Source organism: Benincasa hispida, chromosome 11, assembly GCF_027475165.1.
Source record: "Benincasa hispida cultivar pf3 chromosome 11, pf3_genome.v1.1, whole genome shotgun sequence".
Classification (NCBI taxonomy): Eukaryota; Viridiplantae; Streptophyta; class Magnoliopsida; order Cucurbitales; family Cucurbitaceae; genus Benincasa; species Benincasa hispida.
The window spans coordinates 52,329,221-52,354,947 of NC_143488.1; the positions used below are offsets into that span (position 1 = coordinate 52,329,221).

At 31.2% G+C, this 25,727-nt stretch overlaps 2 protein-coding genes across 2 annotated transcripts; both read right to left on the minus strand.

Annotated features, from left to right (window-relative positions):
• Positions 1-256: 256 nt before the first annotated feature.
• LOC120091063 (5-methyltetrahydropteroyltriglutamate--homocysteine methyltransferase-like) lies at positions 257-4,911 on the minus strand. Its single transcript, XM_039048869.2, has 12 exons — positions 4,706-4,911; positions 3,730-4,083; positions 3,540-3,627; positions 3,292-3,419; positions 2,809-3,200; positions 2,319-2,482; positions 2,130-2,210; positions 1,872-2,038; positions 1,674-1,779; positions 1,320-1,570; positions 1,018-1,219; positions 257-935 (listed from the first exon to the last, which is right to left on the minus strand). The coding sequence occupies exons 2-12, from the start codon at positions 4,077-4,079 to the stop codon at positions 567-569; spliced, it is 2,298 nt and encodes a 765-aa protein (XP_038904797.1). The 5' UTR covers positions 4,080-4,083; positions 4,706-4,911; the 3' UTR covers positions 257-566.
• A 16,072-nt stretch (positions 4,912-20,983) lies between these two features.
• LOC120089797 (F-box protein At2g26850-like) lies at positions 20,984-24,116 on the minus strand. The gene is made up of 5 exons (XM_039047194.2): positions 22,509-24,116; positions 22,294-22,373; positions 21,970-22,142; positions 21,734-21,808; positions 20,984-21,445 (listed from the first exon to the last, which is right to left on the minus strand). The coding sequence occupies exons 1-5, from the start codon at positions 23,154-23,156 to the stop codon at positions 21,258-21,260; spliced, it is 1,164 nt and encodes a 387-aa protein (XP_038903122.2). The 5' UTR covers positions 23,157-24,116; the 3' UTR covers positions 20,984-21,257.
• Between the last annotated feature and the right edge of the window lie 1,611 nt (positions 24,117-25,727).

A 25,727-nucleotide genomic window follows, 5' to 3' on the forward strand; every position in this document is an offset into this window, starting at 1 on the left:
GTGTAATGAAAGAGTGATGGATGATTTTTCACTAATGAAACTTAAAGAATTTAATTGATATAGTTATACCAAATATAAAAAAGAGTGTAAATTGATAAATTGATAAAAAAGAAAAAAGTTAAAAGTTGAAATTAATATAATTATTAGTGAAGAGTTTAATTTGATGACCCAAATTCCTAAGCTTAAGGGTTTATATGTTTCCAAACTGAAAAAGATTGAGGAGAGAGTGCAAATTTCAACAATTAATACAAAAGAATTGGCGAAGAGAGAATCAGATATTCTATTCATATGAATTCGAATGCCCAAAACAAGCAATGCCATTTCTTCAATCCATTCGCTTCCCATTCATATTGCAGTTTGGTGCCTTTGATGAAAAATAGAAACAGATATAGAGAGAGAGTATTGAAAGCAAGAAATGCTCTCAAGAGCACACCTACACACTACTAAACATTTCGCAACTCAGTTATTTGGACAAAACAAAACAAACTCATCTCTTTTTTTTTTTTTAAAAGGAACTGACGGTTGGAGACTCAACAATCTCTCCATGAAAAAACTCATCACCAAACTCACTTGGCACTCCCAAGCTCTTTTCGGAGGAGCTTTGCGGCGGCCACCATGTTTTTGAGGGCCGGGTTCACCTCTGCATACTTGCGAGTTTTAAGTCCACAGTCAGGATTCACCCACAAGATGTTTGTCTCCAGCACTGCAAGCATCTTGTTGATGCGGTCCGCGATTTCTTCAGTTGATGGTATTCTTGGAGAGTGAATGTCGTACACACCCGGCCCAATTCCAGCACCGTACTTCACTCCCTCGCGGAAGACTGACAAAAGCTTCTCGTCTGAACGAGAGTTCTCGATTGTGATCACGTCGGCATCCATATCGATGATGGATTGGATGATGTCGTTGAAGTTGGAGTAGCACATGTGAGTGTGGATCTGTTGGATGATGAAATGTTAGGTCCATTTGAAATATTTAACCAATGTATGACAAACAATGGTAACACAAATTGTTAGTAACCTGAGTTGTGTCTTGGACGCCGACGTTTGTGATACGGAAAGAGTGAACAGCCCAATCCAAGTAGAAAGCTTGCTCAGACTTCCTAAGAGGCAACCCTTCTCTCAAAGCAGCCTCATCAATCTGGATAACGTTAATACCAGCCTTCTCGAGATCCTCGACCTCATCCTTGATGGCCAACGCGATCTGATAACAAGTTTCAAACCTGGAAGACGATAGTATACACAAAAGTATGGTATTGGTATTGGTATTGGTATTGGGGAAACAAACAAACTATTCTTTCATGGAGGCATTATCTTCCGTACCTTGGCTGGTCGACTCTAACAAAGGACCAGTTGAGAATGGTGACAGGGCCAGTGAGCATTCCCTTCATTGGGCGGGATGTCATGCTTTGAGCTGTGGTTGACCAGAAGACGGTCATGGGTTTTGGGCGGCTCACATCACCATAGATGATTGGAGGCTTCACGCAACGTGATCCGTAAGATTGCACCCAACCGTTAACAGTGAAGGCAAAACCTGACAACTGCTCACCGAAGTATTCAACCATGTCGTTCCTCTGTGCAATGAAATAAAGATCATGTAAGAAGGTGTGAAATGAGAAAACACGAAAGGGAAGGATAGCCTTCGGTTCATCCTCAAACGGCTCCAAAAAAACTCACCTCGGGTTCTCCGTGAACCAAGACATCAATATCAAGCTCTTCCTGGAGCTTGACAACCTTGTTAATTTCCTCCTTGATAGCCTTAACGTATTCATCCTCGGAAATCCTATAGGACACCAATGACGACGATTCCAATGTCAGAAATAGGATCAAATTGCATGAGTTTTAAAGAAAAGGTAATATTAGTTTATTACTCACTTGTTAGCTTTATATTCACGGCGAACCCTCCTGAGTTCAACAGTTTGAGGGAAGGATCCAATGGTGGTGGTGGGAAGGATTGGAAGGTTAAGCTTCTTCTGTTGAGCATCAAGTCTTGCACTAACGTTTGTAGCACGGCGGTGATCAGAACCCTTCAAAGCAGCAGCCTGTGCAAGCAAGCACGAAGCAATTCATCAACGTGCAGTGTCAGTAAACAGAAAACTAAACACTTTATGGAAAAGAAATAGATGAGCTCACCGCTTTCTGAACAGCCTCATTGGTCACCCTGGGGGACGACTTCCTTGAAGCATGAGCTGCGGCATTAGCAGCAAAGAATGCCTGAAAATACAAAACCAGAAGCAGCTTAGCTTAAGAGTTTAGGAACGAAATGCTATGAAATAGCTTTACACCCAGCCGAGACGAATTTCATCAGGCTCAAAAAATCACCTCGTCCTTGTTACCAGCCAAAGCCTTTGCCAATGCATTGACCTCAACAATCTTTTGAGCAGCAAAAGCAAGCCACGATTTAATTTCGTTGTCCAACTTAGTTTCGTTGACAAGGTCGACAGCAGTGTGGAGAAGTGAACAGGAGGTGGAGACCACGAGATTGTCTGCATTTTTGTTTTCCGGGAAGGGGGAAGAAGAGATCGGTAAGAAAACAGTCTCAAACCTCAAACCATAACACCAATCGAGTATTGCTTGCATACGTATTAAGGGCATGTTTGGGAGTAATTCTAAAGTAGTTAAAATGACCTTTATCATTTTCATAACCAATTTTGATGATGATATGAAAATTGTATTTAAAGATGTAAAATTAAACATTAAATTAATTTTAAGTGATTAAAGTTGTGAATATGAATAGGACAAAAGTGATTTTAATAATTTCAAAATCCATACTGAGCATGCACTACGTATCATAAATATAAGCAGAAGATACCTTTCCCCACTATGCCAGCTAGTTCCTCCAATACACTGACTGAGGAAGCAAGATCGTTGGCCCAAATATTCCTTCCATCAACTACTCCAGCAAAGAGGAACTTTCCCTTGGGGAAATCACCCTTGATTAAATCAAGTGTCTTAGTTCCACGAACCAAATCAAACCCATAGGCAGTGACACCCTTCAAAGCAGTCAAGGTCTTGTATGCCTCAGCAGGGATATCAGCAAAATATGTCTCAATAAGAACATTCAACCCAGAGAGAGTTGATTCCAGTTGAGCATATGCATCAGAGAAGGCCTTCAATTTGTCAGAATCAAGATCCATCACCAATGTAGGCTCATCAAACTGAATCCAAGAAGCACCTGCTGCCTTAAGATCTGACACAACCTCCCTGAAAAACAATCCATTATTAATAAAAATGAGAGGAGACAATTGTTAGTGGAGAACATTCAACGTACGGAGGTAGAGCAACAGTTCTTTACTTGTAGATGGGAAGGATCTTGTCGAGAAGGGAAAGAAGGGAGAAGCTCTTGTCCACGCCCTTGGCTGGCTTAGAGAGCAACAAATATGACACGGGACCAATAAGAACTGGAACGGTTTCTACTCCAAGCTGCATGAGTTAACATAATCTATCATTATAAGTACAGTTACAACTAACTAAACTAAACGTCCCTTTATAGAATCTTCCATTATCTATACTTCAGAATTTCCATTTGAGAACAACACTTACAGCCTTGGCTTCTTTGTATTCCTCCACTGCCTTGTGTGAAGCATAAGAGAATTTCACCTCTGGTCCCAACTCAGGGACGATGAAATGGCTGTGCATGCATTTGACAGTGTTAGTTATACTCATATACCAATTCCATTATATTGTCTTTGCATAAGAACAAATCTCGTTTCTCCTATTCATGATTACTTACTAGTTGGTGTCAAACCACTTGGTCATTTCCATTGCTGGAACAGATGCATTTCCTCTAGCCATGGAGAAGTAGGTGTCAAATCCAATCTCACCACCATTCCAGCCATATCTAGGAGGAACAGCTCCAAGAGTTGCAGTAGCATCAAGCACCTGATCGTAGTATGAAAAAGTGTTGCTAGGGATGTACTTGATCCCAGCATCAGCCATCTGTTTCCAAATGGTTGACCTCAGATCTGCTGCCACCTTTTTCAAATCTTCGGCAGAGCTCTTTCCATCCCAGAATGATTCAAGAGCAAACTTAAGCTCTCTCTTGGGTCCCATACGGGGATATCCAACAATGTGGGATGCCATTGTTCTGCTCAAGAAATAAAAAACAGAAGTATTCTATTAAAAAACAAATCCCATCATGCACTTCACACCATTACTGTTTGATTCTGCATCATTTGCAATGGAAGGCTATAAATTATCCAACAAGAAGTACAAATTTTATACATGAATCAAGTTATCATTAAAATTCTACATTCTCCCTAATGCATGGATCGACCAGACGTGCAGTCCAATTTGGAGCATTGATTTATAAGAATTAAGATGAAATCCATGAAGAAATGAAAATGAAGCGAAAGAAAAACATCAATAGGGTTTCAAACACAATAAGAAAACTCAATAGAGTACTGTAAGTAACATTGCAAGAATTTGAACACAAAAACTCCCTGCTCAGCTTACCAAGGAGCACGCGTAAACGGGAGATCCGATACAAATTAGAAAATAAAAGAATTACATATCTCCCTCGAGAAATAGAAGCATAAAGAAAAGTAAAAACTAAAAAGCCATCGGAGCAGCAGACAGATCTGGTACTTGAAAAGGTAATAAACAAAAGCCGTAGGAAATGAGTCAGATCTAGAGAAACCAAGAATCTTCACTGAAATCAGATCTAAAAGGAAATTGCAGAAAGAGAGATTGTGTTTTGTAGAGCAAACCTTGAGAGAAATGAAGCTCCCCGGAGAGAGTAGAAAGAGAGTTCGTGAAGAAGAAGAAGAAGAAGAAGAAGAAGAGAGAGGAGGAGGAGGGTGGAGCCACAGAGAAGAGACAACGGCGCGAGTTGGAAGTGGAAATGGAGTTTTATTTATAGAACATAGAGATGATGACGTGGCAGATCTTAGAAGGCGGAGAGAGAGGTGGCAATAAAATAATAATAATTGGGGTTTATTATTTTTATTTTAAATTCAAAATTTTAATTTTGAGTTGTGGAATATGGGTTATTATTATGCCTATGGACCTATGGTTGAGCGTGAAAATCTGAGGTGGAGATGAAAGAGCGCCACGCGCGTGGAGTCAGGCGCGTGTGAAAAATGGGGGTTGGTGAATTGTGAGAAAAGAAGGCGTAAAATTGAAGGGACGTGGCTGTGGTGTGGCTAGCTACCATTCTTTTTCTTTTTGCTTTTTTGTGTAATTGGGAGTGAAGTGGCTAATGCCTTCGGATTTACCAGAGTTGTAAATAAATTGTAATATGAAAGGTGCATTCCAATATATATTGTTCTTTATCTTATATTCTATGTTTATACTTACACGTGGGATTCACTGATCACTACTCAGTCTATAATAGAAAACGTAAATTGATTGATGAACGGAAGGTGATCAATCTAGTTTTGAAATTACGTTATCATTATCGTTATTATACTTTTATAGTATGAGAAGTATGAATATGTCAAATTCATAATTCTAATCAAACATGATTAAAGATAATCCAATTATGTTCGCGATTCTGACCCATTACGATTGATCTATCAATAAATCTAATGATTATACCAATTTTCATTATGAATTAATGAACTGATCTTATATCCTTTTTCCATTTAGTAAAATTGGGTTAAATAAATTCAATTTTCGATCAATTTATCAATTCACATGTGTGAGAAATTCAATTAAATTTTGAATAATATTGTAATAATAGGAACAAAATCGTTACAAGTTATAAAATACAAAAATTAAAGTATTACTTATTAAAATTCAGTTATTAAATCGTTATAGATTTGAAAGTATAAGAACTAAATCGTTAGCAGATAAAGTTTAAAGACTAAATTATTTCAATTTTTAGATAAAAATATTTTTATCCTAAAAAATTATGAGAAAGGCTTTTCTCTATCCATTCATTTTCTTTCTTATTAATTTGAATTGCTTTTTTTTTTTTTCATATTGTCTTGTGCATGTGGTGGTGACAGCACAAGAAATGCTTATGTTTAGGAAGATTTAGTCAAATTAAAGTAATTTATATATGGGTGAATTTTGATAAATCTTTTAAGTGATTAATCTAATTTTCGAGTGGGATAGTAAATCAAACCACAGTAAAAATACGACCGCAAGTGTGATTATTATATTATAAGTTTGGTGTTGAATGTACTCATAATTAAAATCTCGTTGGGTAATTATTCATTTTTTATTTTTTAAAATTAAATCTATTTCTTTTTCATTTTTTACAATGGTTCGCATTTTTCTAACTACAATTATTGAATTTTTAATAAAATTTAAAAAACAAAAACAAATTTTTTAAAAGTTATGGGTCTACTTGGTAACCATTTGATTTTTTGTTTTTGTTTTTAAAAATTAAGCATATTTCATCCACATTTCTTATAATGAATTTACATCTATATTAAGTATAATAGTCAAATTCTTAGTCAAATTCCAAAAACAAAAACAATTTTTTGAAAACTACTTCTTTTAGTTCTCAAAATTTAGCTTGGTTTTTTAAATCATTGATGAAAAATAGATAACAAATGAAGAAACTTGGAGGTGGGAGTAATATCCATAGGCTTAATTTTCAAAAACAAAACCAAAAAACAAAATGGTTACCAAATGGGACCTATTTTTTTTAGTTTTCAAATTTTGACTTGGTTTTTTAAATCATTCATAAAAAGTAAATAATAAATTAATAAATTTGAAGATAGAAATAATGTTTAGAGACTTAATTTTAAAAAACAAAATGATTATCGAACAGAGTCTAAGTTATAAAACATGTCTTTTTATTTGAAATATTATTTTGCTTTCCATAAATTTGAAATGAGTTTAACTCAACAATAATTAACATACACTTTTTTTATTTAAAAAAATATAAGACAACATTAAAAAAATATTAATAAAATTGAAAAAAAATTGAAAAAAAAAAATATACGTACAAACATGAATGCTCTTATCTTTGAGCTTTAAAGAATTCTTCTTTTATTTTAAATGGATCTTATAATTTTTTTAATGATTAAACTTTGAATCAATTTTACTAGAGAGGAAAGCATCCATTACAATTGCATAACAAGGATTTCGCTATGCAATGCAAAAGAATATTTATAAATTAAAATTAGTAGCTTTTAACAACGTGAACATAAATTTATAAGATTAAATAAATAAAATAATAACTTTTTGTTTAGCATTTGATTTCTTTGTAAATGTATGAATGTACGAAATTAATTTTTAAAACACCAAAAACCAAATAAATATATGGCCTCGAGTATAGCTTATTAGTTGATTTTAGAGAATAAAAATTGGTATTTATTCTAATTTTATTAAGAAGCACTTGAAAGATGGATCATTAAAAAAAAAAGACTTTAAAGTGATTTTGAAACCTATAAATTATTAAACAAAAATCGAGGTAAAAGGTCTAAATCTTGAAACCTATAAATTAAATCGGGGAAAAAACTCAAATCACATTTTAAAACTTAGAGAGTAAATTGAAATCAAACTCAAAACAAGACTAAAAGTGATTTTGAAACCTATAGATCAAATAGAAACTAGACCTAATACCTAGGGACCTAAGAAATATCTTTTCCTTCAAAATTAAGGAGATACTTTTGGTATTTTAATTCTTTATTTATTTGTAACTTTATAAGCAAGTAAATATTTAATAGTAGTATATACTCTTTCTACTAAATATTTGACAAGTCATTAAATGATATACTATCATCTTTTATAGATTCAATTATTCAATGCTACTATGATTGTTTTTGTTATAGATAAAACTTGGACAACATGTCTTGTAATTTGTGTTGCATTTGTTAAATATCTTGTGTTGTATATCGTAGATTCTACCTAAAGTTTCTTTTTCCCTTATTGATTGTGGTTTTTCACTCGGACTCACTGATTTGTTTACTTTTTTTTTCAAGGATGTTTTGATGAGGTATTATTTATTCTCATTTGTTTCTTTTTAGGGTTAGTGTAAAAGAAAGTGTGTGCTTTGAGAGTTTTGAATTTTGAGGTTGTCTAAGCCTCGATTGTTATATACTACTATTGAATTTCATATATTTTGTTGTTGAGAGTGTTATCAACCGTCAATCAACCTAGGCTAGATTGTTATGAGTGTAGTAAATCACATAGGGAGTAAGCGAAAACTTGTGACGAGTATTTTGATGTTGTATTAAGGGAATTTCGTTCAAAACTCGAGAGAAATTTGTGTGTGGAGGTGACTCAGTGAGGCTGTGAAGATAGCTCAAACTTAGGGGACCTAAATTGAAACCGAAGAGTAGACTCTATGTGAGGTGTTGAAAATGGAGTCTATCAGTTAAGTCATTTGTTTAATTATTTAACTCTTAGTCTAGTGAAGTTTCTTTCCAACCGGCATGCAACCCTACAAAATGGGTGATATTGTATTGAAGTAGGTTATCAATCTTCGTGTCTCTCTAATTCTGCACTTATTGTTTATTTTTTTTATTACGTTAATAGATTTATCTTTTAGCTTGTTACAACCTCATGCTTGACCTCTGTATGTTACATGTTAGATTCTTTTTATAATTTTATCCAATATTTTGTTTACAAATATTGAATAGAAAATAATAACTATTGTAATACTAAAAATTTGTTTCACTTACCGTATGATGACTTTTTACAAAAAGGAAATATAAAACGATATTATAATATTTAGAATGCATTAATATATATATATATGTTTGGTCCCTAGGTTTGACGTCCAGTTTCTATTTAGTTCTTAAATTTCAAAATATTATACTTTTAGTCTTCATATTTTTAATTTGGTTTCAATTTAATCCCTAAGTTTTAAAATGTTGTAATTTTACCATTGACATTTGAGTTTTGTTTGAATTTGGTCCCTAGATTTCAAGATTTTACAATTTTAACCTAAAATTTTCATTAAATACTCACTTCCAAACATTGATGTCAATGTCAATTAATTAATTAAAAATAATTATGAAGTAAGATTTTAGATTTAATTTTAAAAGTAATGAAAAATAGTGAAACTTAATTAATCATAATTCATTTTATTATAACTTATTAACATACATTCACACTGAAGACGAAAAATGAGTATTTAGTAAAAGATTGAGGTTAAAAATGTAAATCTTGAAATTTAGGGACAAAATTCAAAACAAACTCAAATATCAAAGGTAAAATTGTAACATTTTGAAATTTAGGACTAAATTGAAATCAAATAAAATTTAAAAACTAAATGTATAATATTTTGAAACTGAAAGACCAAATAAAAATTAGACCCGAATCTAATAACTAATAAGGATTTTTTTTTCTAAAAAAAAAAAAAATATTGAATTTGAATCAGAAAAATGAATGGAGGATAAAATTGAGTAGAGGCCCAATCCCCAACACAACATTCATTCCAATTCCCAACATGCTTGAGATTCTCAAGTTGTTTAGGATGTGTACATATCTATGTCAACTTGTGAAAAAGTTTCGCCCTAATAGTAGGCTACGCATCACAAAATATACTTAATTATCTTCATTTTTAGTCCTAATACATTTATTTAATTTTAGTCGATTTATTTAATTTTTAGTCTCTATACTATCGATAAATTTTAAATTTGATCTCTATGGCTAGTTTTTTTGTTGATTTTTTTTTTTTTGAAATCCTTTGTTACCTACTAGTATTTTTACTATAAATTTAAAAAGAAGATTTTCAAAAATAGAAAAATAAATGAAACTATTTACACTAAATAGTAAAATTTCAATCTTCTTTAATAGAGGTTAATAGAAATCTATCATTGCCCATCATTGATAAAACGGATAGAAGCCTATCACTAATAAACGTTATTGAAATCTATCAGTATCTATTAGTATTTATTTTTTTTATAGATTTTTTTACTATTTCTATAAATAGCTTGATAATTTTTATATCTGTGAAAAAATTTCATTTTAAAATATATTCACATATTGCATCTCATTTCATGAAAATTATTATTATTATTTAACCAATTTTGTAAAAAAAAAAAAAAAAATTGAAAAACTAAATTTAAGATTTATTGAAAGTACATGGGTTAAAATTAAATAATTGAAAATATAAAGACTAAAGTTGAATACATTTCAAAGTATGAGGATCAAAGTAGTAATAAAAAAAAGTACAAGGGATGCTTTTTCTTTCTTTTTTTCCTTTCGTGGGAGAGGATTGGTCCCGAGAGACTAGCCCCAAACATGAAGGAGAATTTCCTAGGAAAAACAAAATTTCTAGATTTATTTTTCTCATTTTTTCGATTCGCGTTGTTTATCTATCTTTTAATCCATTTTTATCATAATTAGATAATGTAATGGATTGTTTTCAAATATAAGAAAATAACTTAACTTATTTACAAATACAACAAAATATCACTGTCTATCAATGATAGACAACCCGTATACATGTCACACGACTATTCGATGCAAAATATCTACAGACAAACAAAGAGAGTAAAATATACTAAAGAGATAATTCTAGACTGTAGTATACTTAATCTTTAAGCAGCTAACATAATGTTTCGCAACATTCTTCTTTTCATCCTAGTCTCGTATGGAGATGACGAAGAATTCGAGAGAAGAGGTAAAAATGTGTGAGAAAGGTCAAGGAGAGAGAAATGAGTATATAGTGAAAAATAACAAAAGAAACGACGACTTCTAAACAATAGAAATGATAATGAGATCGATCACCTATTAAGGATATTTCACATTTTTTATTCTCATTCCTAGATAATAAATGTGACCTAATTTCGAAGATTAAGAATCGAAGTCTTTTATACATTATACACATGCATAAAAGGTCACAAAAGGAAAAGGCAGATCACCGACAGAAAGAAAAAAAAAAAAACCTTGTTTTGTTTTGTTTTTTGTTTTTTGTTTTTTTTTTTTTTGAGTAATAAAGAAAAAATCTTGCTGTAGCTAAGGAATACGCGCTAACATGCGCGTGATGTTAACGAATAGAAAGTTGGTGTAGTATTTTACTACAAATTGGAATTTTAGAAACCATATTATTAGAAATATAAAAGAGAGTAATTTTCAGGTGAAAATGTAAAGTAGGATTGAAAAACAAACCAAGCTAAGGGAGTTGGTGGTTGAAAATTAGTTGTGGTTATTGGTGGTTGATGTGACTTGATTTTTTAATATTAAATTTTAGTTTATAATGTTGATAGCTATATATTTAATTTTAAATTTTAAGATTATTTCGTAACCATTTTATTTTTTTTTATGTTTTTTAAAATTAAATTTACAGACATTATTTCTATCACCAAATTTTTTTTCTTTTATTTATTTTTTATTAGAAGTTTAAAAAATCAAGCTAAATTTTGAGAACTAAAAAAAGTAGCTTTCAAAAAGTTGTTATTATTTTTTAAATTTGGCTAAAAATTCAACCATTGTACCTAAGAAAGATACAAATTATTGTAAGAAATGGGGATGATATAAACTTGATTTTCAAAAACAAAAACAAAAAAAATCAAATGGTTACCAAATGAGGTTTTTATTTTTTGGTTTTTCGTTTTTGAAAATGAAGTCTATTTTTTTACATTTCTTACAATGATTTGCATCTTTTTTAAATATAATGGTTAAGTTCTTAGCCAAAATTTAAAAAGAAACTTTTTAAAAGCTATTTTTTTTTTTTTTTTAGTTTTTCAAAATTTGGCTTGGTTTTTTAAACTATTGGTAAAAAATAGATAACAAAAAAAGAAATTTGGAGGTAGAAATAGTGTCTATAGACTTAATTTTCAAAAATAAATTGACTACCAAAACAGGTCTTAGAATTTCAAATTTATTGTTTGATGATGAGTATATCTATTGACAAACAAATCCAAAAGTAAAATCAAAAGAAATTTGCCAAAGTGAACCTAGTTCATTTGTCAAGTATGCTAGTACGCACGAGATCTATGGTTCGAATCTCTTCATCCTCAATTGTACTACAAATAGAAAATCAATAACACATTTTTATTTAATTGAATAGGTTTATTATTTATTGTATGAAGATGATTGAATAATTAAAAATTAAAATCACCCTTTGTAGAATTTTTCTAATTAAAAAGTCAAAGGGAAAATAGGATGTCTACAAGTTGATAATTATAGTTAACTTGATTACACTAATATGAATATTATTAAGATTAAATATTTTTTAAAGAGGGAAACTTGACATTTTGGAACATGTAATCATACAGAAAAACTAAATAATATGAAACAAAAAATAGAAAGAAATAGAAATTTTGATAATAAAAGGTGGAAATAGTTTTTACCCCTAAACTCCATGTGTACTCATTTTTATCATAAATTCTCGATTTCATCAAATTGACATACGATTGTGATAAATGTTGTAACTTTATAATTAAAGTGTGGAGTGGAAGAATCGAACTTTTGATCTTGAGGTTGATACTATGAGTATTATGCCAATTAAACTATGTTCATGTTTGCACAACTTCTAAATTAATCTCACAAAACATTGCAATTTATTTCTTCTTTTAAGCCTTGTTTTAAGAATGAAGTTTAATTATTTATAAAATAGAGGGTCAATACAAAATTAATAGACTATATTCAAAATTTAAGCTAAGTTAAAAAGGAAGCATTCTTGTTCAAGTTTCTTTACTTTATCATCTATTCTTAAAACTATTTCAAAATTCAAGTTAAGTTTTGAAAAAAAAAAAAAATGAAAGCTTGTTTTTATTTTGAAATTTGGTTAAGAATTTGTGAAATTATAACTAAAAAATTGATAGGAAACCAACACGTTGACGTGTGAATCTAATTAAGTAGGAACTAGTTAACATGTTTATTTTTTATATTATATTTACATTAATGACATTTTTTTGTTAGTTATTTTCGTTTAATGGATTTTTTTAACGATATAATGAAAATAATGTCAATGTCAATCCCAAGAAAATTTGAAAATATCGATGAAAATGTCAACACGTCGATGAAGAATTTAATACCATGGTTATACAATTTTTTCTTAAGTTTGCAATATTTATATTTAAAATTTTCAATATGTATTATTTGAATTTGAAAATTGAAATTTTATAAGTTAGATTGAAAATTTGGTCTTTATGATTAGAGAGTTAAAGTTTAGTCTATGTGATTTCTAAAAGTTAGAATTTAGTTTTTATGATTTAATAAATCCTCATAAATAGTTTCTATGGTTTGATAAAATTCTAATAAATAGTCTCTACTGTAGAGACTATTTATAAAAAATTTATAAAATTATAAGAATTAAATTCTAATTATAAATCATAGAGATTAAATTTTAGCTTTCTCAAAACTATAGACTAAGTTTGCAATTTAACTTTGCAATATTCATATGTATATATAATTTGTATTTTGAGTTTTATTTTTTTAATCATATATATTTATATATTTATAATTTTATAGTATACGGATTTGTATTTTATTTTAATTTTTAGTAACTTGGAACTAGATAGAATTTTTCAATACATAAATTTTGTGCATTAAAGCATGCATTTATCACTATTTTAATCTTTTACAACTAAATCATTTTAAAAAAATATAATTGAATTGAATTAGAGTCGATATCATTTAAATGAATGACTAAATAAGAGATATCATTGTAGACTAATAATTTAAGTACCATTTATAGAATGGAAAAACTTTTATTATTATTGTAAATATTGTTTTTTTTATGATTTATTTTTGTATGTTTTAATGCTGGTTATATATTTTCATATTGTTATAAAATTGAGGAGCACAATAGAGTACCTTGAAAACACAGATAAGAAGAAAATATAATATAATAATAAATTAATTAAATAATGATAAATAAAATAAAATAAAATAAAACAGAATATAAGAAATTATGTAAATATATCAAACTGGAAATTTTCTCCCAAATTTTTTAACTTCTCACAAATCTTTTACACCTTTTCAAATACCACAAAAGTTAACTATTTATAGAACTTGTGGCAACTAGGATGTAACTATTTGGACACTAACCATGTATAAATTTGTGACACATGGGGAATCATGTTTAAGGACACATGGTCCCTTTTTTTTGGGATGGACATCTATTTATTATAATATTTATAATTCCCCCTTTAATGTCCATTATATATGAAATATGCCACACTAAATTCTTACTAGGAAAAACCTTAGTGAAGAAAAAAATTACACATTTCATATAATAAATACTCCTAAAAGATAATATATTTACTCCTCTCAATGAAAATATCACTTAAGATCTTTGAGTCTTCGTATTCCAATGTTGTACACCGATTTTTCGAAGATTGTGGTTGGTAATGATTTTGTAAATAAGTCTGCCAGGTTATCCTTCGAACAAATTTGTTGTACAGTGATGTCACCATTTTCTTCAAGATAATGAGTGTAGAAAAACTTTAGTGAAATATGCCTTGTTTTATCTCCTTTAATATATTCTCCTTTGATTTGGGTTATACATGTTGTGTTGTCTTCGTATAATATTTTTGGAAGATTTTTATTTGAAGACAAGCCATATGTCCCATGAATGTACTCAGTCATTGATCTTAGCTATACACATTCTTGACTAACCTTGTGGATTGCAAGTATTTCAGCATGATTTGAAGAAGTAGCCGTTATGGTTTGTTTCACTGACCGCCACGATATAACAGTTTCTCCATGTGTGAATAGATAACCTGTTTGAGACCTAGCTTTGTGTGAATCAGATAAATATCTATGCCTAACCAACTAGATCAAATTTTGATTTATTTGAATAAAATAAACTCATATCAATCGTTCCTTGGAGATAACGGAGTATGTGCTTAATTCCGTTCCAATGTCTTTTTATTGGAGAAAAACTATATCTTGCTAATAAATTTACTGAAAATGCAATATATGGTATTGTATTATAAGCAAGATACATAAGTGCACTAATTGCACTAAGATATGGTACTTCAGAACTAAGAAGTTATTCTTTTCAAAACTTTTCCTGTATATGTTGACTGATGAACAAATATCCCATATGCTAAATGCTTAATTTGCAAACCAATGCAAAATTTTATTTTTTCGGGATCTTTCATCTCAAATTCTTTTTAAAGATATTCTATTACCTTTGAAAGCTCTTCAAAAGTTTTAATTATATTTAATCATCAATATATACAGTTATAATAGCAAATCCTGACTGTGATTTCTTTATAAAAACACACGAACATATTGGATTATTTTAGTATCCTTCTTTCAACAAATATCCACTCAGGTGATTGTACCACATTCGTCTAGGTTGTTTCAATCCATATAATGACCTCTGTAACTTTATTGAATACAATTCTCGAAAATTCGATTTATATGTTTCAGGTACCTTAAATTCTTCTAGGATTCTCATATAAATATCATTATCAAGAGATTCATATAAATATGTTGTGACTATATCCATAAGATGCATGTTCAGATTTTCATACACGGTTAGACTAATTAAATATCTTAGTGTAATTGCATCCATCATTGGAGAATATGTCTCATCATAATCAATACCAGGTCTTTATGTGAAATTTTGTGCAACTAGACTTGCTTTATATCTTGTGACCGCAATACTCATTTATATCCCACAGGTTTGACACCTTTTGGTGTTCGGACTACTGATAAAAAAAATGACGTTTTGAAAGTGAATTTAATCCTACATCGATTGCTTTTTTCCACCGAAGCCAATATTTTCTATGTCAACATTTTTCAACAAATTTTGATTCAGGGTCCTTATTTTCAGATATGATATCAAGAGAAATATTATACGCAAAAATATTGTCAATAACTACATTAGTTTGATTCCATTTTTTTCTTGTCATGACATAGTTTATTAAAATCTCATTATTATATTTAGGTATTTCACCTTTCTCACTAGTCATGTCAATGATTTTTTTGTGGGTATTTACAACCTCGACCAAGGGTTTTTTACTATTAATTATTTTTCGTTTTCGAAGATTTTTATCTTTAGAACTTACTGGTCTACCACACTTTTGGCGTATACAAGACTCATTAGTGACAAATTGTGTTGGGATATTAATTTTCGATGGAAAATTTGCAGCCCTGACTGGGTAGATAGCTAGGGACATAGGGTGCAAGATGGAATTCACTCCTATCCGTTTTCAGGGATAGTAGAGAGGTTGTTGCCTTAAGTACTGACTTCGGGTTTTGAACAAGGGGTCCCACCCTCTCATTGGCTCGAGAGAGACTCGATTTGTTGATCGGATCATAAACCAATTGTTCATTAGAGGATCAGTGGGACTTAAGGAACAAGAGGTAATCTTGAGGGTAAAACAACCATTTGACCTAGTCGTTATTACTAACAAGGTTAACTTACTAATTATAGTTATATCGAATGGAGTGACTCAGTAGTTAACGAATGAGGGTTAATTCGGTGTAAAGAGTTTAGCCAATTAATCTCCGATCATTAGAGCCCATGATCTGTTGGTTCACGAGGTTCCCTACTACCTCATAAATGAATTAGTTTTAGAGTAACATGATAAGTTAATTTGAAATGTTCAAATTAGAATTAAGGGAATTAGTGATTATATGTGACATAATTATGCGTTTAATTTTGGAATTAAACGAAATTGGAGAATCAATTAATATTTAAATATGATTTAAATATTAAATTCATGATTAGAGATTCATGATGGTGGAATTAGTTTAAATTAATTTAATATTTGATATTGAATTAATTAGAATTAATTAAATTGTTTAATTAATTAATTATTATTAATTTTATTAGAAAATTAATTAATGAATTAATTTTGTAAAATTAATAAAAATTTCATTTTTTGAAAATAAAATTGATTTTGGAAATAAATTTGTAATTTAAAATTGAAAATGGATAGAAAATGAAAAATCCCAAAAGGTGAGATTTCTCCACTTTCTATCCGAGTAGCTCACACATTCTCCACTATTTTCATTGAGTCAATTTCCAAGCATGAGGTGCAAATCATGCAGTAATTCTCTTTGCATGATAGTCTTGCAATAAATAGAGAAGATTGAAGTGAAAATCGAGCATGCAACTGATGCATCTTGATGGTTTTTGTTGAAAAACTTGAGGTTGAGGAAGGTTTTTTTCCATGGTGCAATAGTGATCTTCTTCAAATTCCCTTTATTCAAGCTTATTTTGAGTTTCACAACTCAATCTAAGGCACAAAGAGAATAATAGGGAAGACCTTAAGGTGGTTCACAAGTTGATTTGGAGAAGATTTGTAGCTGGAATCGAGATTTAAATTGTTCTTCAAAGGTATATCATGAAACCCTCTTATTAGTTTATGAGCATGCTTAATTTAAAGCCAAAATTAATGAATTAGAATACTTAATAATTCATTTTACTTTTGTTGTGTGTTTTTTATTCTAACATGTGATTTAGTTACTTTCATTGCATCTATAAATGAATCTAGTAACTGATGTGCAATATTTTGTAAATGAATTATTTTTTGAACTTCAAGTTCACACTGATCTATACGGGATCTAAATGAGACAATAACGATGCATTCCATGTAATTTCTTTTTTCAACTTCTTAACTCCTCCCCTTAATATTGAAAAATTTATCTTATTAAAATGACAATCAGCAAATCGTACAGTAACACATCACCCATCAGGAGTTCAAGATTTTTGATAATTGATAGGGAATCATATCAAATATATATTCCCAACCTCCTTTGAGGACCCATCTTAGTAAGTTGTGGTGGAGCAATTGGAACATATACTGCACATTTAAAAATTCTTAAATGAAAAATATCTGGCTCATGGTTATAAGCTAATTGTAATGGTAATTACTTATGATAAGCTACTGACCTGATGCATACAAGTAACGTTGCATGCAAAATAGCATGTTCCCATACAGATGTAGGAAGCTTAACTCTCATAAGTAATGGTTTAACAATTAACTGCAAACGTTTTATGAATAATTCTGCTAAACCATTTTGTATATGAACATAAGCTACAAGATGTTCAACACTTATCCCAATTGACATACAATAATTATGAAAAGCTTGGGATGTAAATTCATCAACATTATCAAGACGAATAGTTTTAATTGTATAATCAGGAAATTGTGCTCTTAACTTAATTATGTAAGCAAGTAATTTTGCAAATGCAAGATTTCAACTTAATAATAAGCACATGTGTGACCATCAGTTGGAAGTGTCTATTAATACCATAAAATATCTAAATGGTCCACTTGTGGGTTAATAGGTTCACATATATCACTATGAATTTGTTCTGAAAATATAGGTGATTCAGTCCCCACTTTAACTGGTGATGGTCTAATGATTAATTTGCCTTGGGAGCAAGCATCACATGATAATTCATTAGATTGAAGAATTTTCTAGCTCTTTAATGGATGTCCATTCAAATTCTCAAGAATTCTTCTCATCATTATAGACCCTGGATGACCGAATCTATCATGCCAAATTGTAAATATGTCTGGATTCATGAACTTCAAGTTCATTGTTGCATATGTTTCAATTACTCGTATATGAGTATAATATAATCCATTAGATAAAGCAACCAACTCTTCTAGTATATGTTTTTCATATGAGACACTAGATATGATATAAAGATACTCCATATTATTCTCAATATGATAACCATTGCAATGTATATCTTTAAAACTAAGTAGATTTCTCTTTGGTTGACTAGAGAATAATGTATTATCAATTGTAAATTTTGTTCCTCTAGGCAAAATCATATTTGTTTTTCCAAATCCTTCAATTAGGTTTGCAAAACCTGATATTGTATTGACTTTTACTTCCAACATTGTCAGTTTGGAAAAGTATTTTATACTTGTAAGTATTATACGTGTAGTTCCACTGTCTGTCAGATATAGATATTCTTTATTCATTTTTTAGTCACTCAATATATATTCTTTATTCATTTTTTAGTCACTCAACATATGAAAATGATCCAGGTTTCTTTATAACCTACCTTTCACAAGGAAAACAATAGAAGCTCGTGCTGATAATGTATTGTAAAATTGAAGAGCATAATGGAGCACAACGGAAACACATATATGGAGAAAAATATATTACAATTATAATTAAATTAAATAATGATAAATAAAATAAAATAAAACAACAAAATATAAGAAATTATGAAAATATATGAAAATAGAAAGTTTCTCCCAAACTTTTGGATTTCTCACCAATCTTTCACACCTTTTCAAAGACCACAAAAGCTTAATATTTATAGAATTTGTGGCAACTAGGATGTGACTATTAAGATATTAACCATGTATAAATTTGTGATACATGGGAACCATGTTTAAGGGTAAATGGCTCTTTTTTTTTTTTTTGGGAGGGATGGACATTTATTTTTTATAATATTTATAATACATATTATATAGTTAAATTATATATAAACTATAAAAAAGACAAAAGTAAGTAAAAACAAACAAAAATTGAGAAATTGTTATTAAATAAGTTGTGTGTTTTTGTTCATTTTTCAAAGAAAATGAAAAAGAAAAATAATTACTAAACATATTATCATTTTTAAAATGCAAAAAGAAGGAGAGAGAATTAGAAACAGTAAACAAAAAATATTATGAAATGGGGTATTGATGAACCTATACATTTTAGGAGTATTGAAATAATATGACAATCCGAACAATTTGGACTACTCAATCCGAATTTCTAGTATTATTAATATATATATATATTATTACTCATATACATCTTTATGATGTTTGTTTGAAGATTGTGATATATATTTTAAATTTTGAGTTTGATGAAATTTTAGTTAATAGTATGTGTTGTAAACAAACTTAAATATTTTAAGTTAATAAAAAATATATTAAAAAGAAAAAAGAAAAAATAAATAACCTGACACCAACCCAACTTGAATTTTAAGAATTGGGTTAGAGACCCAATTCGGGCCATTCGGGTAGCAAACCTGACAGGTTGGTTAAAAAAAAAATCTTCTTCAATCCAGTCTAACCCAACCCAACTCCTAATACATTTAATGACAGAGCAAATTTGCATGTCATACATATATTGACGAATATACAAACTTTAAAGGTCAAATATGTATTTACCATGTCAGTCAAAGGTGAACTAATACATGACTGCCATTGTAAGTTAAAAAAGGTGGCTGTCTTTAAATGTCAAACATCGACAAACCTCTGTTGTTGCATTGCAATCCTACTATCACAATAAAAATGATGTCAAATGTAATGTCGGTCGATACTCAACAATAAATGTAAATTTTGTTCTAGTGGTTTTAGAACTTTTTTTGGAGTAGAAATACCTCGGAATTATTCTTTCATCAAGTTTTGTAAGTATTATAGAGTGTTCCAATCTTAAGATAAGAACGAGTTTTGTTATTTCATAGTTATTGACAATAACGTAATTCGTTCCAACTTGATCCTTAGATGCTTTAGATTGATATAAAGGTGTCGAAGAAGTTTTACAAATCAGAAAATATTTTTGCTTCTTTAACTTCTTTTCTTTCTAGGCAAAAAAGGAAGGGGAAAAAATGTTAATAGTTTTTAAGGAGAGGGAGAATTCTCTTAGAATATGACTGGGAGTTCATACCGAAGAAGAACCAAACCATCTTTTATAACCAAGAACAAACCTTGTACGCAGATTTTAATGATTAAGTCCTATTTAGTAATCATTTGATTTTTAATTTTAAAATTTTTGCCTGTTTCTTTTCAATTTCTTATGATGGTTTTTATCCAACTAAGTAAAAGAGTTGAATCATTAACTAAATTCCAAAAGTAAAACCAGGTCTTTAAAAACTATTTTTTAGTTTTTAAAACTTGGTTGGGTTTTTGAAAATATTGGTAGAAAGTACGGACCAAAACAAAGAAACTTGGTGGAAGAGGTGTTTATAAGCTTAATTAAAAAAGAAAAAATAAAAAAAACTAAAAACCAAATGGTTACCAAACATGTCTAAATTATTCAACTATTTACCAATTAAATAAATTAATATGTTTTCAAAGTGTCAAAAATCTTTATTGTAAATCTCATTTCCAAGCAAGGATTGTTCCCTAATCATAAAGAGATAGAGAAACTGGATGTAAGCATTCCAAAAGTCTTTACCAAATGACACAGGCAAATATCACCAAGAAAAATGCAATGAAAATTTCTAAAACCTTAGACATTCCCAAAAAAAAAAAAAAAAACTTTTGAACAACTCAAAAAACCTCTTTGAAGATTCCCAAATTTACATATAAGATACAAAATTAGAGAAGCTTGATATATAAAACATCCTCCAAAAGACTCCAAGCAACGCCTCTTAACTCATAATTTGGGAGAAAACCTCAGAGAGATCGAGAGAAATGGTTAAGAAAAAGCTAAATCTGTACATAAAAACAGAAGCAGAGAAGCATGAAGAATGTAATGATTCTATTCCAAAACTCGATTAGGCCACAGGCATTTCCACCTTGTAATTTCCTCTGCTTTGTAGAGCTTCCTTAATCCTCCATAATACCCATCTGCTTCATTCCCTACTTCCTTGTGGCTCTTTCGGTTTATCACCGTCTTTCTCCAACGCGACCCGACGCTGTACTGACTGAACTCCAACATCACATTGTCTGTCCACAACCAACATATCAGTCTCACTCCACAACATTGTTCAGACCATAAGCATTTTTCACTCAAAATCTTCATATTCCAGAGTAATCTAAAATGATTTGAGACTTAAGTCCTCGTGAAGTGCTGAAGCACTTTAAAAATCGTCAGCAAAGTGATTTATCATCAAACACTTTTTATTCAGGGTGCTTCCAAACATGTAATCAAACATAACATTCACCACTCATTCAGAAATCCTAGCAATTCTAATCAAATATAACTTTGAATTTATCTTACAAATTTTCACTTACCATTACAGCAACAATGGCAGTTGTTTGCACTCCCATCACACGCCCCCAAGTGGCCAACGACGCCATACCACCAACCTACCATAACAGGGGAATGTCAAGTTGCAAGACAAAATTTCGATTCAACAACGAATCTCAGTACTTGCGGAGGAAAAACAGTAGTTGAAGGCTTGGAAACCAACTCAAAACTATAATGTAAAACTACAAAATTTTCAAGAATTTGGAGTTGACAAACACACCATAAGAAAACTCCTTGCTTTTTCTCCATTGTATCTCGACATGATCACCAGGTTTCAAGTCAGCTAAGCATTCAGAGACATGGAGAACATGGGGAGGAATATCAACAGGTGGAGCTCTTAGCCTGTTCCAGAGAATATTTTCCTCTATCGCCCGTCGCCCGTGTGGTGGATATCTGAGATCAATGCATAGCTTAATTAAATACACCATTGACAGAAGAAGCAAGTCTTCATTAGTAAAAGGGAAATAACATATTGTGCAATCCATTGACAAGTGCTGGATTCAAGTAAGTTTTGGAGTCAATGTGAGCATGTCTTTCGATATACCTTGCCTTAAACATATTGGTCTGCGAATCGTAGGATATTTGGGCATCATAACAGGACAACATGAAACCAGCATGACCACTCTGCAAGAATAGACACAGATGTATAAAACAAGGATGCTACTAAGCCTACGTTGTCTTAAATGCATTCTACAATAAGGAATGATGAACTGAGAATTCAAGAAGACTTTATTTATTAAGCCTGCATCAGCTTCTTACCTCTCTATTGTAGACTTGAGCTGGGAACCATAACTTTCCACTCTCAAGAGATTGATACCAAGCCTTCATTGAATCAATTGGTAAAGAGCTCCTGATTTTGCCTCTACTTTCTGATTTTGGTTTAATCAGCAAAGACCAACTTCCAAAATATGAACTGAACAAACCTTTCTTCTGAGATGGACTTGAGAGCTCCGATCTCCTCTTAAGGGCAATATGCAAATGCCATTCTTTATAAGCAGAATTACCCATCAAATTCCCCCATTTCTGCTTCATGTGCTTCTCCCAGAAATAGTCATCTTCACAAACATCTCTCAAATAAGTGCACACATTTGCCATCTTACACAACTCAGACGGCGAAAGCCGATCGAGAATTGACTCAAGAGCCAACTTGGGTAAATCCAAGAGTGAAATCCCCCTTCCCTCCTCTAAATTCCCCAGTTTTGTGCTACATGTGATGATGCTATTTAATGGCGGATCTGAGACCCAGAGAACTTGAAAGAAATTCAGAGCAAGTCTGCTCTTGTGGAACCATGATAGAAGTAAAGCAGTCAACAAGCTCATCTTGGCCTCCCATGGCAGTAGCCGTTTGTAAGAGAAGGACTTAGAGAGAAGGATGAAGGAAAGGAAAGAGATGAGCAGATAAAACATTGTATATTCTGTGAAATTCTTACAGAAAATGAAACAAAAATAGAGCAACCAAGAAGCAAAAACTGGGAAATTAAACCCCTACATAAAAGGCAAAGTGAAAGAAAACAGTAATTGGAACCACTAGCTTTTGAATTTGAAGAAAGAAAGGACCAATGAGAGGGGAAGACAATTTTTTATCATGAAAGTAATTGTTGTAGACATCACCACAGACAAGCTTCTATCACTAAGAAACAGCAATACAGCAACAACTTCAAGAACAGGAAAATACTAATCTAAATGCTTCTTCACAGCTAATAAAACATTGCCATTGCCATTGCCATTTCCATCCACACATCATGAAGCTTATTAAAGAGACATGGGAAATAGTTAATTAGAAACCCTCATTGAGAAATCGATGAAAACTCCTCAAAATTGATCAAAAAAACAAAAATAGAGAGACACCCAGATGCCCAAATGTTGGAAAAAAACACAAGAGACGCCAAATTTGGACCACAACCCAGTGGAGATGGAGACTCAAAATCCTCAAAACCACAAAACTCTACGATAAAGACAGAGGTTCGAATGGTCCCAAATTGACACTGAAAAAAGAGGAAGAAGACGAAGTAGAATCGAGTGGATTAGCAAAATCTAAAAAAGGGTTCCCTACAGGGAGGGAATTAAAGGTGTGGTGGAAAAAAGAAATGGAGCATTGAATGAAAAGGTAGACCTGAGCAGCTGCCTAACTGGAACCAAACTGGGAGCTGCAGCTAAGAAGCAATGAGAGAGGCAATGCCACCACCGCCATTGTAGGCCATTTATGACAAGGGGAAGTTGGTTTGGTCACCCACCAATGGAGTGTGAAATGTGATTATGGAAATACTAAATAAGGAGTGGCCCCATTTTTGCCTTGTTTGCACATATGATGCTTCCAAAGCTTTCCTCTCTTCTTCCCTCGTTTTCACCCTCCATTCTTTCCTTTCCAACTACCATTCTTATGTCTTTTCTCCTTTTAAAACCAAAAAACAATACATGTCTGTCGTTACCACATTGGCTTGCGTTTCGAAAGTTTATGGAAGTGTGATAGTTCTAAAAAAAAAACTATAATTTCTAGCTTAATTTAGGTTATTTACTAGATTTTACGTGTTAATTATCCTATTTTGTAGGTAGTAAGTAATCAAGTGTAGAATTGACCATTTGATGAAAAAAAGGTTAATTTGAAACAATTTGGAGGTAATTTGAGCATCTAAACTTCAAAGGAGAAGAAATGATCAAACTGCCCTTGTTTGGAGCGTAGCAACGCTCATACATGTATAAGTCCAACGCTTGCGAAAAACTGAGAGGCAGAACCTGAAGATATAGGGTAGCGTTGCAATGCTGCAAATATTAACGAATCGCCAAGCATCCGCCCACGCGCCTGTCACAAGTGAGCGTCGCAGCAACATTGCAATGCCATGCCAACGCTCAAGGGTTGCTATCAACAAGAGCGTTGTAACACTCTGACTAACGTTGCAATGCGCTCCGATTTTTATATAATATTTTTTTGGTTTTAGGTTAAAAACTATGCTGATTTTTATGGAGGCCGGGGAGAGGCCTAGTTTTCTTCCTTCCTTTTTACATTTTCAGTATCATTAGGTTAGATTTATGTTTTATTTTGGATGGTAAGCATGAATTGGCTTGTATCTCATGAATTTTTCTATGGATATTTTAGATAATTTCTATCTAGTTTCTTGGATCAAGTATTCTATGTTAATTTCTTGAGTTTTTTGCTCTTTATTGATGATGGCATACTGAATTATGTTTTCTTTGAATCTTCTTTAACTTCTAAAAGCATGGTTGTGTTGCTGACTTTTCACTCGTGAGCATGTTAGGCTATGATTCTTAGTTTGTCGCAATCTTGCATGAATATTTTGTTAAATTTATTTTTGCATAAGAATGTCTAGCTAAGGTCACCTAAGTAGCAATAGTTAATTACGCATTTGATGGTCATTCCTAGAATGTGCTAATTTATAGGTTCAAAGATAAAATTGGTTAATTGAATATGGCTTTCCTGACAATTAATTGACATAATTGAATCCTAAATTGTAATGCATGTGTTTTTAGTTCTATATGGCCGCTATCAAACCTAATAGAATTTAGAAGCGTGTAGATTAGTTAGAGTTTGACCTTTCCAACCTTCATTAATAATCAGGACGCTTTCTTGGTTAGATTCATGCTAGTTGTCCGCCATTATAGAGACTAGTTAGATCGAATCGAGTGAGTAGTTGTGCATGCATAATTCAATTGCATTATTTAATTGGCAGAAAATAATGATAGAAATTACATTGAATGCCTATCTTGATTTGAGAACTAGATGAACCAATTCTTGTCTACATTTATTCCTTGCAATTTGATTTCTCGCATTTAGTTTTCTTCCTAATCAAACCAAATCCCCATTTTTATTGCTTTCACAGTTAAATTTAGCTTAAGACAAACTTAATTCTTGGCCTCTGTGGTTCAACCCGTACTTACCACTACTGCTATGTTTTTGTAGTGATAGAAGAAGTTTGGTGCATTATAAATTTTCTTTTGATTCGTGGTCTTTTCGAGAATTAA

Excerpts from the sequence above, each read along its gene's own strand:
- LOC120091063 (XM_039048869.2), bottom strand. The coding sequence starts at position 4,079 with ATGGCATCCCACATTGTTGGATATCCCCGTATGGGACCCAAGAGAGAG. Across the intron at positions 3,628-3,729 it reads AAGTGGTTTGACACCAACTA|CCATTTCATCGTCCCTGAGT; the intron begins GTAAGTAATCAT and ends ATGCATGCACAG. Across the intron at positions 2,039-2,129 it reads ATGAGGCTGTTCAGAAAGCG|GCTGCTGCTTTGAAGGGTTC; the intron begins GTGAGCTCATCT and ends TTGCTTGCACAG.
- LOC120089797 (XM_039047194.2), bottom strand. The coding sequence starts at position 23,156 with ATGTTTTATCTGCTCATCTCTTTCCTTTCCTTCATCCTTCTCTCTAAG. Across the intron at positions 22,374-22,508 it reads CTCAAGTCTACAATAGAGAG|AGTGGTCATGCTGGTTTCAT; the intron begins GTAAGAAGCTGA and ends CTATTCTTGCAG. Across the intron at positions 21,809-21,969 it reads AAGCAAGGAGTTTTCTTATG|GTTGGTGGTATGGCGTCGTT; the intron begins GTGTGTTTGTCA and ends CTGTTATGGTAG.